Here is a 15,086-nt window from a genome sequence, read left to right as displayed (position 1 = left end):
CCTACCTACCTACCTACCTACCTACCTACCTACCTACCTACCCACCCACCCACCCATCCATCCATCCATCCATCCATCCATCCATCCATCCATCCATCTATCTAGCTCTATCCTGTTCCTTCTCCATACACGTTATTGCGCCATGGAATGTTTTATTTGCTTTTGAGAAATTTGCACTGGAAACCCCCTGTAGATCTTATGAGTAATGCACATTTGTACAAGCACACATTGCAAGTACACATTACAGCCACATGCATACACATGCACAGATGCATATGTCTGAATGGGGTTCCCCTTTAAACACCGGATAAATAAGTAACTTCAAACGGTAAACTAGGTGCTAATGAACAGGATCCTGACAGGGTTTGCTTTCCACGAGCAGAGACCCGCCCCACAATGGATCCATTCACAGGATCTTAGCCATGGAAAGTGTTGGTAAAGTAATCCCGCTAGAGTTTATACAACCTTTTCTAACTCTCAGTACGTCTTTCTCTCCTATAGCGTTTAAAGCCCGGCCAAAAACAACACTGCCGTGCATCAGCTGATACAGGCAGACGCTTCCCACATTTGCATGTTTCAAAATCACACCCATTCACAACCATTTGGCAAACTGAAAAGGACACAACGCCCCCACTGCGTCTTACGCTGTACCTGATCGGTCATGGTAACTTTCAAGGCCAGCATCAATGATTGTTTCCTCCACGTCCTACTGTAGCACGTATGTGACTGGATGGTGTCTGAATGACTTCTTGCCATCCTGACCCACCATTTTCTCCTGCAGAATCTGTAGGAGAAAGTCTTGTATCTCAAACAGAATATTGGTGGTGTTTTTCCACTTGTCTCTGCATGCTCTGACAAACCTAATAAATCACTGAATTACACATGGCTTTATTCGACACATTTGATATTCACAAAGGAACAAGCATGTCAGCTGCTTCAAATTTTCACGCACACCTGCTGAAACTGACATTGAAGGATGGACAGTTAAATGTGAATTACAGTATTTCAACAAAAACTCTGCCAACAAAAAGAACAATGAAAATATAGAGCTTAATATTTGAAAACGACCATGGTTCTGTGTCTCCTTCTTTCAGTTCCGGACTAGCAGAGTCTGTCTGAGGTGAATGATCACCATCTGTCTTTATGGTGATTTTCAACTCTATCTTTTATCTTTGTCCATGTTGTCTTTGTAGCGCCTCTCTTTAATGCCACACCTTAAGGCCCTCATCATGATAGAAGTTTGAATTATACTGACATTTGTAAAACAAACCACCTCCTTCCGTGAGCTTTATCTTTCTGTTTGAATAGCGACTGATATAGAATTTCTTGGTAGCTTCAGAGGTCAGTGGCATAAGAATAAACCAATTTCCATTAAGAAATAAAGCATGGAACAGAACAAAGAAAGGATTTCAACTCAGTGAAAATTAATCCCAGTTCCAACACTTTGTCAGGTCATAAGGTGGCTTGGCCTTTGTCCCCCGGAGCCCTGTGCTCTCAGAGCCTGTCTTCCAGTGCCGTTTCTCAGGCCTCCTGACCTCCTCGCTCCAAGTCCCACAGGATGAGACCAGAGGTTGTACTGGATTGTAGAGGTGAGGGCCTCCAATCCAACGTAGGGGGTGTGGTTAAAGGGATGTGAAGCGCTGAGGTGAGCGGTGCTCTGTAACCTTGTGAAAATAATATCTTAGAACAGTGTTTACCTCCGAAACCATATTAAGTCATGAACGAAGCCTCCATTGACAAGTCAAAGAAGGCATGAGGTAAGTTAGTTTCTTTTTGCATTAATATTTCTCTTTCGTCTGTCCAACCTCCCCACTACATCCTTCAAAGAACAACCCTCCCACCCCACCTCACCCCAAAAGCATGGGGCTCGACAGCATGAATGGGGCATTGTGATGCGTCTCCGTCACAGCAGTGAATGTTTTCACTTCCATTTGATCCATCGGCGAGGCTGCTAATTGGGTAAGCGTGTTCCCAGGTCACCAGGAGGTTTCTCTTTCCATAAATACAGAAAGCCGGCAAAGGCTTCTACAGATGTTGTTTCCCACCCGCTTCCAAGTAGGCTCAGACCTGCTTCAGGCAGTAGATGTAATTTATTGAGTCTAAAACCACAGTCCAAAATTTTTCCTTCTCTCTCTCTTCATCACTCCTCAAAGACTACATTTTATCATTCTCTCAGGAACTGTAGTAAAGCTAACCCGATAGCTGTCCTTTCCTTCAGCTTCGGCTGTGTGTACTCCTTTGCCGTTAGAGCCACAGGTGTCACAATGACATGGACATGGTTTTAGGTGGTCTGTACCACAGCCAGGTCTGACAGATCCAAATGATGTTATTTTCCATGTGTCTGTCCACCAATGAGACAGTTTATGAGGCCCAGGGTTTATTTGTTTGTTTTTGTCATGGAATTTACATTTCCTGTCTTACACAAGGACTGAAGACGCCCTCATGTGCCAGCAATGAACACTTAGTTGGAACTAAGAGCTCAGACAGGCTCACAGACATGTTTGCTAAACTTAATCTGTAGGGTGTGGTCAAAATGATCAAATTGAAGAAAAGAAAATGCCTTTCAACTGGAGACTCAGTTTTATGTCATAAGCACCAACCATGCTGCTGCAGTGTCCTTACATATTCAAGGCCCAGTGCTCCGCAGCAACAAGCTGTGGCCTTGATGGCACAATATAAAAACATAATTTCCTCCTTTTATCAATTGTATGACATCATCCTATATAGGGTAAGGCACAATTCCAGGTATTCATAATTTCTGGCAGTTTTTGTAAAAAAAAAAGTTTCATAGTAATAAGTAAGGCAGGTCATAATATGTCACAGGTTACTCAACAGAACTCTCTTTCAGTTGGGCGACTGATTCTTTTAAATATTTTCTGATAAGTGAAGATTGTTTGAATATCCTCATTTCATTGTCTTAAACATACATGTGAAGAACTTCAGATTGTTGGCACTTCTCTCTCAGAACAAGCTGACATATTTAGGAGCGCTCGATCTTCCAACTAATGTATGGTGTGATGGCGCCACTTTGTGGCAGCAACTGCACTAAATGAATTAACAGCTCATATCAATTGGTTTATTTGACCGAAAATCATTTCAGATTATTTAAACTTTTCATGATGTTAATAGAATTAACTCATTTACTCATGTAAACACAATGGGCCAGTTAATTTTCTAGCAATAGTATGACAACAATAGTTTATGATACAAAAACATGTATCTATCTTTTTGCTTGTAGATAACTGTAATCGTCTTGTCTACAGCTGCTTATCTGCCTTTTGGGTCAGGAGTCTGCCGGAACCTATCCAAGCTGACTACAGATGGGGTGGGGTACACCCCTGATAAGACGTAAGCTCATCATGGGGCATGAAAAACAAATTCGGTGTGTGACCAGTTCACCCAAATTGCATGTTTTTGGGTGAACCTGGAGAAAACCCACAAAGACACAGCGAGAACATATGAACTCTATATAGAAAGGAATACAAACAGGAACTTCCTTGCTGTGAGACAGCAGCGCTAACCACTGTGTCAATAAAATAAAATACATTAAAATAAAATGTATTTGTCTATTGAGACTTGAATGGCAACTTTTTGACTGTCAGCCATAACATAAAGAACATTTTATTAGTTTATAAATTTCTCAGTTGTGACTTCTTTTCCCCTTGTCCTATGATTTCAAGATTAAATTGAGTACTAATTAGAAAGGTGCCTGGAACATAAAACCATTGCAGAATAAATCAATATTAAGCTGATTAATTAATAAAAAAATCAGTTAATGGAGTATTAATGAGTTGACATCAAAAGTTGTACAGTGCCAAAGTGCCAAACCTCTGCCAAAGCCAAGCAACCCCTTTTATCATAAAAGGGATCGCAAATGACTTGGTAACCCTACTTTCCAAGTCATTTGCACTACCAGGAAATCATCAATCCATTGGTTTATCTGGAAATATTCAGAAATGTAATGGATTCAATCAGGATTCATGAGAATCCACCAAGAATTAATTGATAAACATGCCCTCCACCCAGTCGTCCATCTAGTTTCGTGTTAATCTATCAATTGTTTCATGGGCATTTGAGAAAATTTCCTGAAAAACCCCGTGTTCAAAAATTGTAATCTAAATTGTGTTATCTATTCAAACACATAGCACCAAAAAAACAGATTTAACAGAACCAGTAGAAACCAGAGGGTGGCAGGCTTCACATACATTTCACCTAATAACCGAGTAGCTGCGCCAGAGAACAGTCCATTATCATGTACAAAACCAAGACTGACACCTGTGTATTAAAAAGTTACAACAGTGGCAATACCAGTGTGGCAGCAAACACCTGATGTAATGCCTGAGCAGTGGATATATACAATTTCCTCCAGGATTAATAAAGTATCTATCTATCTATCTATCTATCTATCTATCTATCTATCTATCTATCTATCTATCTATCTATCTATCTATCTATCTATCTATCTATCTATCTATCTATCTATCTATCTATCTATCTATCTATCTATCTATCTATCTATCTATCTATCTATAAATGTTAGCCATCAATAGTTAATGGGCTTTTTGTAACAGAGCAGTACTATCTTCTTCTTCTTCTCCTTATGGGTTTTCCCTTCAGGGGTCGCCACAGCGAATCTGTCGCCTCCATCTAATCCTGTCCTCTGCATCCTCTTCTCTCACACCAACTACCTTCATGTCCTTTTTGGTCTTCCTCTAGGCCTCCTACCTGCCTTCTACCAATATATAGACTATCTCTCCTCTGGACATGTCCAAACCATCTCAGTCTGCCTCTCTGACTTTATCTCCAAAACCTCTAACATGTGCTGTCCCTCTGATGTACTCAATCCTGAACCTATCTATCCTGGTCATTCCCAAAGAGAACCTCAGCATCTTCATCTCTGCTACCTCCAGCTCTGTCTCCTGTCTTTTCCTCAGTGACACTGTCTCTAGACCAAACAACATCACTGGTCTCACAACAGTTTTTTACACCTTTCCTTTCATTTTAGCTGAAACTCTTCTATCACACATCACACCTGACACTTTTCTCCACCCGTTCCATCCTGCCTGTACACACTTCTTCACCTCTTTTCCACACTCTCTATTACTCTGGACTGTTGACCCTAAGTACTTAAAATCCTCCACCTTCTTGATCTCTTCTCCCTGTAACCTCACTCTTCCACTTGGGTCCCTCTCATTCACACACATGTACTCTGTCTTACTGCGGCTAACCTCGATTCCTCTCCTTTCCAGGACAAACCTCCACCTCTCTAGCTTCTCCTCCACCTGTTCCCTGCTCTCACTGCAGATCACAATGTCATCTGCAAACATCATAGTCCATGGAGATTCCTGTCTAACCTCGTCTGTCAGCCTGTCCATCACCATAGTGAACAAGTAGGGGCTCAGAGCTGATCCCTGATGCAGTCCCACCTCCACCTTGAACTCCTCTGTCACACCTACAGCACACCTCACCACTGTCTTACAGTCCTCATACATGTCCTGCACTGCTCTAACATACTTCTCTGCCACTCCAGACTTCCTCATACAATACCACAGTTCCTCTCTGGGCACCCTGTCATAAGCTTTATCCAGATCTACAAAAAAACAATGCATTTCCCTTTTTAAAAAATTATTATTATTTCTTACTCCTAATATAGAGCAGTTTTGAATTCATATCACTACCATTTGTAATAAAACCTGTTGTAATAGAGTGTGTTTGTGTTGAGTCAGCTTAGCCCGGTGCTGTAACGCTCACTCATTTCCTCCAGCGGTTCCTCCTCCTCTACCTGTCGGACCAGGGCGTGTTTAGCTCCCGATCGAGTCTCATTCCTGCTTTCTTCCACTAAACAAGATTTTTTTTTTTAGGAATACATCGCTGATAGAAAACTTGAAACCAAGGTAAGGCCGGTTTCATTTTTTTTCACTTTCACGTTGCTTCGTCTGTGAAACTTTATAGGATTGAAAAATTAATACAAAGCAAAACAAACTTCTGAAATCCACGAAAACAATGAGATCATAGAGTCCAGGTGGGACCAGCAGAGGACCTGTGGTAACCTCTGTGTCGACATACACGGTAGTTATTAATTATTGTGCGACTTTGTTGTGTAATTAGTCTGTTCTAATAGTGGATCAATTTCTGAACGAAACAACCTTTAAGTAACTTGGTTACATAATTTGGTGTTTTTGACCCCAAAAATATTCTTTACCCCAGGGGCCATTGACATCTATTTATCTACTTTTATTTTTCAGAAAAAATATATAAATAGATATTATTAATATATTGTTGTGTGTGTGTGTGTGTGTGTGTGTGTGTGTGTGTGTGTGTGTGTGTGTGTGTGTGTGTGTGTGTGTGTAGTTTTTCCATTGCTGCATTATTGTACTTATTCCAATATCAAATCAACTGTTTCAATGCAAAGTGATTACTTTGGATTTAAGATGAAAGTATCTTAAACGCATTTCACATATGCTGCATTGGCGCTCATTGATTTATTGTATGTTTAGTTTGAAAAATAAATTTTATTTATAATTTTTTTGTGGAGAGTGTGAATAGAAGCTGTTTCAAGAACACATCCTAGAAGCTGAGTCTTTTAACTGTACCCTGCAGGTAAAAGAAAAAGTGTACGCATTAATCTTGGCCTCCTGGCAACACAGTTTCACACCATTCACCTCCTCCGGTCTCCCCAAGACAAATGAAATGTCTGTCTCTGCTGGATGCCCCAGTCCAGATGAGAGCCTGTGTTCTGTTTTTATGATTGCTGATGTGAAATGAAGAGAGAATAGGACAGTTTGTGGAGATTTTGGTTTTGCACCGTCTCTCATGCAACAAATTCGTGTCTGTGCTCGTCATGCATTCCACAGCTATGCCCTCCCCTCTTCATCCTCCACTCTCCTCCTCTTTCTTAGCTGCCTGATGTCTTTCATTGTATTTTCTCACAATTTGAATCCAATAATTCTTCACCATTAAATATGCCTCCCTGCGCAGGGGAAGTACTGTACCGCTGTTATTTCTGCATTTTCATCTCTTTTTCCTGCCAGTACTTCTGCCAGTTTGTATGCTCACTGATATCTTATTTATAAATCTATTGGCTGAGAGGAGTACTTCAGGGGCTGCAGTATCATTGCAGAGGTACTGCAGATGAGGCAGCTGGGTTAAAATCTGCTCTGCTGGATCCAATTTAGAACAGAAATGCTGAAAGACCCTGGTTTGTTAACTGCTGACCAGGTTTATTAGGACATTCCCACAGGATATTGGGAAACACTTAATCTGTTGAGTCATGTTTTCATCCCAGATGTTTCCCAATTTTCCAAACAAAGAAAGCAGGAAGGAATCAACATAGCAAAATTCCCACACCTTGTCTTTAATTGAGGATAACAGTAAATCCCCACTCCCCCTCTCCAGTGATAGAGATATCTGAAGCTCAGAGCATCCTGTCTGTAATCTCTGCACTGTCTCATCCTTTTGTTCTTATAGCAGGATCATGATCACAGCTGCGGAGTATGGGGAAACATCGTGGGAGCTATCCGTGCAGGTGGATCAGAAAGTTGGAGATGAGTCCATGAAATTCAAGTTGAGGGTGAAGGGAGACTTGCACATTGGAGGCCTTATGCTTAAATTGGTGGAAAAGATCAGTAAGTGTCCTGAATTGATAGAAAACTGTGATCTAACTCTATTAATTGCATATAGTGTCTCATTTTAGAGGAACCTTAAGCAAAGGACAAAACCTCATTTTTCCAGGAGTGACATTGAAGGAAAAGATGAGAAATACACATCAAGAAATACACTTTTTTTTCCCTGTCTGATTTTATATCTGAACCTCCCCCTGCTGCTGCAACAGAAACCACACCCTTGTTTGCCCTGCGTTTTTACTACACAGCAGCGCCATTCTTTTGTCCCATTGCATTGACTGCTGTAGCCCAAGGGGCCAAAGTTCAGCAAGAATCTGATCTGATATCTCTTTATAGCTCCCTGTATAAATGTAGGTGTTCACAATGCACAAAGGCAACTTTAAAAAGACGGTTTAAAGAGCATGAGACATAGTAGATGAGTTATCATAGTAGTAGCTGGTCATCAGTGGAATGTCAGGTAGAGTCATAACACCATATTTAATGTGATAAGCCATTTACTCACTTGGGAATGTTTGTGTTATTAGGTGTAGTGCTTGTTAAATATACCATGTAAATATGTGCAATAAGGCGGTCTTAATAACATAAAATGGTCTGCAGAGGCTCCTCAGGACTGGTCAGACCATGCCTTGTGGTGGGAGCAAAGAAACTGCTGGCTGCTCAAAACCCACTGGACATTGGACAAGTATGGAATCCAGGTATAGTGACAGTGTGGACATAAAAATCAAAACAGTTTCCAGAGAAAAATAAAACAATTAATAGTGGTAATAGCAATGGCACAATTAGTCAGTTTCAAGTAATACAAATGTTCTTTACATGTGCTTGTGGCTCCATAAGGAAGGTAGAGCACTGGATGCTTTTATACTTTAAGCCTAACATGAACCTTTTTAAAATCCATTATATAAAAGCATATGGCGCATTAAATCATTTCAGTAGCTAAAAGAAATATAGGCATATATTAAAGGCCCTGCTGTTTAATGGAAGTACTAATGTTATAATTTATGCTAAAAAAATTCAGAAATATCTTTATGAAGTAGGTCCCCCTCAAGATCAGGCAATTTTGGTGTCCATTCACAAAAATGTATTCTGATACTATATGACGCTAAAGTACTACATGTAAATTGACAGGTGAAGGTGCGCTAAGTTCAGCTAAAACTGAAGAGTTTATCTCACAGGCTGATGCTGACCTGCGCTACACACCCCAGCACAAACCCGTGCTGCTGCAGCTACCTAATATGAAAACGATCAAAATGATGGTCTGCTTCTCTAGTGTGGTCTTCAAAGCAGTGGTGGAGATCTGTCGAATACTCAGTGAGTTTCTCCTTAATTTCTAATATCAGGGACCCTTGGTCCATGCTACTTTTGTTCATCATCATTTAGATCATCTTCAGTTGAAGTCAAATTCAATTCTACCTCCCTTCTGTACTCTTCCTGATCCCTACATCTCGCTCCACCTCAGACATTAGAAGGTCAGAGGAACTGTCCCTGCTGAAGCCTCCAGATGATCCCTCCAAGAAGAAAAAGAAGAAGGACAAGAACTCATCACTGGATGACATCTGGGATATCGATTTACTGAGCGGTGGACCGGGAGGCACAGGTACTGGATAAAACACGGCTTTTACTGCAAGATCATAATCAATTGTTTAACAGCACATAAAACCCCCCATAAATTTAGAAGATATCTGCTGCATCCAGCAAAAGGTTTGGTGCAAATTAAATATTTAGTAGTTAATTATGCCTTCTGTATTTTCGCAGTGTAAGGCTGTCCTGTAATATGGGTTTTTTCATTTCAAATAATTAACCAAATGTGTAACAATAAATTACTATTTGATGAATGAATTCATTTATTATTACATAATAATAATACAGTAATTTAATATATGAATAATTACTGCAGTCAGTGATAAATGTGTTCATCATATACGTTTTAATACATCACTACATGACATGTCCTTTATTTCAGCTTTCAGACACATCAGGGCTAGCATCTTCATTTCTGTGATCATCTCTGCTGCTGGAGAAAAAAAATGACAAATATATTACTGAGCTCTGACAAACCAGTTTACATCTGTGAGATCTGAGGGAATCATTCAGGTTGCTGTCGTGTTCAAAATTTCTCAAACAAACACTGTGTCACTCGTAAGCGCAGCATCCAATGGGGGGTCCTATGGCAGCTCATTTATCGCTCTAATGAAGATGTTTGATCTCTGTCGCTGTCAGTGATATCAAATTTACTCACACGATTCACTGTGTGTGGATTGTCATGATGTGGTATGTTTTTTTTTCTCTAGGATTTCTAGTTGTTGGATTTTTGACTCACATCTATTGTGAGGGAGACGGAGTGTAGTTCCTTTTATGATTCCTTTAAATTCATTGCTTTGACGTTGTGCATAATCCCAGCAGGCTTTGACAAAGTAAATTTTAATGGTTTAATCCTCTGTTCTCTTCACACAAGGCCCGATGTACAGTAAGACGATGACAGCAACCTATGACCCAGAGAACGGGATGCCGGCATCTGCCACCAGCCTTTGGTTTGGTGAAAACCCTCTTGCTGACTGTCAGCCAAACCTGCCACCTGCTGAGCTGGCCAAGATGTACCAGCAGCTCTCACTGATAGACAAAGCAACCAACAGTGCAGGGTAAACGAAAAAACCCCAAAATAGATGTGGATTGTATTTCCACCCGCAGCTCATCTTAGCACTTAATGCTGTGATTGACAGGTGGTTGGACTCATCTCGTTCTCTTATGGAGCAAGGCATCCAAGATGAAGACAAAATATTGCTGCGCTTTAAGTACAATGTCTTCTTTGACCTCAATCCTAAAGTAAGGAACCCACAGAGACAAATAAACTTGTAAATTCTTAAATCCTCCCTAAATATAACTTCATAGGAGAGGCCTGAACTAAATTAGAGTGTGTATGTCCCCTTGTTTTTTTGTCTAGTATGATGCGGTCAGAATAACCCAATTGTATGAACAAGCTCGGTGGTCCATCCTGCTGGAGGAGATCGACTGCACTGAGGAGGAGATGTTGATGTTTGCTTCATTACAGGTAACTAAAATGCGTCACAGTTGGGGAAGGGATTTAAGATTCTGTGTTTATATTTTCTCTTATTCTGCTTTAATATAACCGGCCTAAGTCCTTCATAAGAAATCAAGCCACTGAATTTCCAAATTATCAATGACTCTCCAGTTCAGATCATTCATTCATTCGTTCATCTTCTTATCCGCTTCCTCCGCTTGTGGGGGCCACGGGGGTTGCGGTGCACTATGGAGCTACATGAAAGACAAAACAACCACTCACACACACATTCTAAACAATGGGCTACTTGGAATGATCAGTTCACGTGAAGTGCTTGCTTTTGAAGTTGGGACGAAGCCAGAGAGTCTGGAGAGATCCCACGCAGACACAGGGAGAACATACAAGCTCCACACAGGAAGTACTCAAACCTGGAAACTTTGAGTTGTGGGACAAACGTTCTACCCACTGCGCCACCAGGCCTCCCTCAGTCCAGATCATCAGAATAATAAAAAAGAATAATCTAAAAATCACATATTTGAAATCATAACATTAAGGGGAGTGCAATATATTTCGCTGTTGGTTCCATTTCTAATTAATGCTAAACTCTCCTGGTTGTTTGTCATGATTTTAGTTTAAATTTGGCTACAATCATGAACAACATAGAAGTCATGTAGCCTAGATCTATTTTGAGTGTAGTTTTTGTGCCTGGGAGCTGAGAATATTTGTTCCAGACGGGGGGTTTAGTGTCATGATCCAATGTGAGGACATGTCAGGACACGAGGAAACCCCGTCTGAAGGGAGAGGATGGGAGTGGCAGGCAGAGAAAGACAAGTATAGGAAGAAAGATTTAGTAATGGAGATGAAAGCTAAAGATTACCATGATAACAGTGGCAGAGATTTGTCTGGGATATTCTTTGAATACATTTCAGCCCATTTCTTAGCTGTTCAGCTGCAATCAGTGATTCACATCAGCGTACAACTTCTGTCCTCTTTCTGACTCATGTCAGCCCTGCATGACCTCTCAGTCTGTGTCTGAGAACTTTATACTGACTCATTCTTCTCACAAATAAAGTATTTGTTCATTGTTACAGTGTAATTTGAGGGATTTGTACTGAAAGGGTAAGATTTTTTCCTTCTTTCCAGTATCACATTTGTAAGCTGACCATGTCAAGTGAACCACTGGACCATTCCAACGAACCAGAAATAGATGAAGTAGAGGCTGCCCTGTCCAACCTGGAGGTGACGCTTGAAGGTGGACACACAGACAGAATTCTGGTAAATATGTGTTCTGGATGGTATAACACTGGAGTGGATATTAACTGTAATTTTAAGGTTTTCAGGTCTGTTACAGTAGAACACCTGTTTTTAGACAGCAGTGAATGGTAGGCCTCCGGTGATTGCATGTCTTAACACAGTGATGTAAGGAAAAGACACAGGATAATTGATAGTTGTTTGTCCTGCCCCTAGGAAGACATTACAGACATTCCAGAGCTGGCAGATTCCCTCCGACTGTTTAGGTAAATCTGTAACCTATATTTCTATCACATGATGATCAATCATTACTGAAGTCTCACATATACATGTCTCTGAAAATGAACTTTAATCCTTCACCCATCCACTGCCCTAAAATCATCCAAATGTAGTCACTTAGAAGGTAATGTTGGAGCGCTGTTAATTTGATTTATGAGATATGGGTAAAAAGGTGCCACTTACAAATATACTGTGTTTATTCACGTTCATTTTATAATGAGTCATCTATCATGTGATAATCGATTAACAAACTGTTGTTGAGCTATTTGTCTGTGTAATTCATTTAGTTTGTGATATTTTTCTGCATCTTTTTCACACTTTTATTCAGATAAAATCACAAATTTTATTCAAGATAATGCCAACAATTTTTTTTCCTCATTTAAGGCCGAAAAGACTAACACTGCGGCCATACAAAGAATACTGGTTTGTGTTCAAGGACACCACCATCTCCTACTATAAGAACAAGGAGGCCTCCATTGGTGAACCCATAGAGCAGTTTCACCTCCGAGGTCAGAGAAAAAAAAACAATTTTATTATTGTGCTGTCATTTTATGCCATCATACCAAATATGATTTTGAGCAATTTCTTTCTAATACTAATAAACAAGAAACAAGACATTTTGTGAATATATAGCGTTACACACATAATAGATAATGATAAACAAACTCAAACAAATTTTTCTCATGGTAAAGAAGTAAATATCAGCTCTCACAGTCCACAAAAATTAGCAGTATTCTCGTTTAAGTTATTATAGTAACTATAATTATTCTCTATTGATTTTAGCCAATTTTAAATCATGCAGCTCTTCTTCTGTGGTTAAATTTGAAACTCTCTTTTTTTCAGGTTGTGAGGTGGTCCCTGATGTTAACGTCACAGACAAAAAGTTCGGCATCAAGCTCCTGCTCCCAGTTGCTGACGGGATGAATGAGGTGTATATACGATGTGACAACGTAAGGCCTACTTGTTTGTCGATACCGATGTGGATTTTTCAAATCTGAGTCAAACCTGCATGTATGAATGTTGGCCTGGTGTTGTGACACCTGTAACTACCTGCAGGAGACACAGTACGCAAAGTGGAAAGCTGCATGTATTCTGGCCTCCAAAGGCAAGACAATGGCCTACAGCTCGTATAAGTCAGAGGTGAGGAACATCCAGTCCTTCCTACAGATGAAGAGCCTGGCGCCACCCCCTGGTCAGGAAGCTCCTGACTTGGATGCCATGGAGATGAATGCTGAATGCTTTGTTTCCCCACGCTACGCCAAGAAGCACAAGACCAAACAGGTATGTGTGAGGGCCAATAAAATTCAAGCAGGTCTTATTACTGTAATCAGTTATATGACTGTCATCAATTAATAAACATGCAACACTTGTGTATTAATTGATGACCGAAGGGACTAATTTCCCTTTGGGGATTAATCAAGTATATAAAATTTAAAAATTTTGAAAATTAAATTAAAGCATTTGCTTCTGATCGTTGTATCAAGTTAACAGCACGTATCCTAGAGGCCCATCAGAACATAGCACAGCTGTCCCTCATGGAGGCCAAAATGCGCTTCATCAAGGCCTGGCAGTCGCTTCCAGAGTTCGGCATCAACTACTACATTGTCAGGTACAGGGTTTTATTTAGTTGTAGTGTACGTACAACAGGTGACAGGCAGCATCTGATTACCATTTATGAATAATTATTTCAAAGGTTGACCTTTTGTGTTGCAGATTCAAAGGCAGTAAAAAGGATGAGATCCTGGGCATTTCATACAACCGTCTGATTCGTATCGACATGTCCACTGGTCTGCCTATGACCACATGGAGGTTCGCAAATATGAAGCAGTGGAATGTTAATTGGGAGATAAGACAGGTGAGGGATGATTTATTTAATCTATTAATCTGTCGGCTCATTCACTGATAGTCTTTTGTGTGGTACTGTTCACTCTGACTTCAATTTCTTCTGATGTATTTCCAGGTCACCATAGAGTTCGACCAGAATGTTTCAATCGCTTTCTCCTGTTTAAGCTGTGACTGCAAGGTGGTCCATGAATTCATTGGTGGTTACATCTTCCTCTCCACAAGATCAAAAGACCAGAATGAAACGCTAGATGAAGACCTGTTCCATAAACTTACTGGAGGCCAAGAATGAGGAAAGACCAAGACGTGTTTGTGTAAAGTTCATTCATTCTGATCATAGTGATCCTTAGACATTAAATAAAACAGTCTAGACATGAGGAAGTCCTTTGAATGGGAAAAGAAACGTCTTTAAGCCCTGAAGAAAAGTCTAGTCTCTTTTTATTTACAATCTCAGGATATATACCTGTGCTTCTCATGCAGCATTTGTCGGTTATGTGAATACATTTAGAGGAATGGAATCCATCTGCTGTAGAAGGGACAACCTAGAACACTCTGCAAATCACTGTCCAAGAAAATGTAGTGTTTTTGTCATGTAATTTTGTTATTTTATAGGCTGCTGTAAACAGAATAGTGTACTCTGCACTGGAAAAATAATGCCCCTGTTGTAGTCGAGATTTATCTTTATCATAAAACTGGGCTGAAAAGATATATGTTTGATTTAATGTTTTAGGGGAATATATGCCTTTGTTTTCAATTGAAAAATCCTATAAAAAATAAAGCTCTTTATACAGTATATTCATCTCAATTCATTGAATGTCACTAGTGACTAAAGTGGAAAAAATAATAAATTTTGCAAATATGGTTCTGTATACCTTTATGGCTGTTTAGTATTCTATTATGTATTGGGTAACTGGATTTCTTACTTCCATAAACAGGCTGAAAAACCTCCTACCAATCAGCTGACGTGAGATATTTTAATCACCAGACTTTTCACCCTCAAAAGATGCTTAGTCCTATCTTTACAAGAACGTAGTGACAACTGTTAGCCTTTGGGAATACACAATCCTGATGTTTTT

At 40.1% G+C, this 15,086-nt stretch overlaps 1 protein-coding gene across 3 annotated transcripts; it reads left to right on the top strand.

Moving 5' to 3' along the window:
* The first annotated feature begins 3,329 nt into the window (after positions 1–3,329).
* On the top strand, positions 3,330–14,828 carry fermt1 (FERM domain containing kindlin 1). 3 transcript variants are annotated; one of them, XM_068342270.1, is made up of 17 exons: positions 3,330–3,348; positions 5,862–5,894; positions 7,468–7,625; positions 8,220–8,317; positions 8,795–8,930; positions 9,079–9,216; positions 10,075–10,258; positions 10,340–10,442; positions 10,561–10,668; positions 11,782–11,913; positions 12,106–12,155; positions 12,553–12,677; positions 13,012–13,118; positions 13,225–13,449; positions 13,653–13,777; positions 13,882–14,023; positions 14,129–14,828. In XM_068342270.1, exons 3-17 carry the CDS (start codon positions 7,475–7,477, stop codon positions 14,300–14,302), a joined length of 1,998 nt encoding a protein of 665 aa, XP_068198371.1. In that variant the 5' UTR covers positions 3,330–3,348; positions 5,862–5,894; positions 7,468–7,474; the 3' UTR covers positions 14,303–14,828. The 3 variants fall into 3 exon arrangements, with proteins under 3 accessions (XP_068198371.1, XP_068198372.1, XP_068198373.1); XM_068342271.1 differs by lacking the exon at positions 3,330–3,348 and having other exon boundaries at positions 5,802–5,894; positions 7,471–7,625; XM_068342272.1 differs by lacking the exons at positions 3,330–3,348; positions 5,862–5,894 and adding an exon at positions 6,050–6,069.
* The last annotated feature ends 258 nt before the right edge of the window (positions 14,829–15,086 follow it).

The sequence above is a fragment of the Antennarius striatus genome, chromosome 19, assembly GCF_040054535.1.
Source record: "Antennarius striatus isolate MH-2024 chromosome 19, ASM4005453v1, whole genome shotgun sequence".
NCBI lineage: Eukaryota > Metazoa > Chordata > Actinopteri > Lophiiformes > Antennariidae > Antennarius > Antennarius striatus.
The sequence above is the reverse complement of the archived record's forward strand: the minus strand, read 5'-3'. Positions and strand labels throughout refer to the sequence as shown.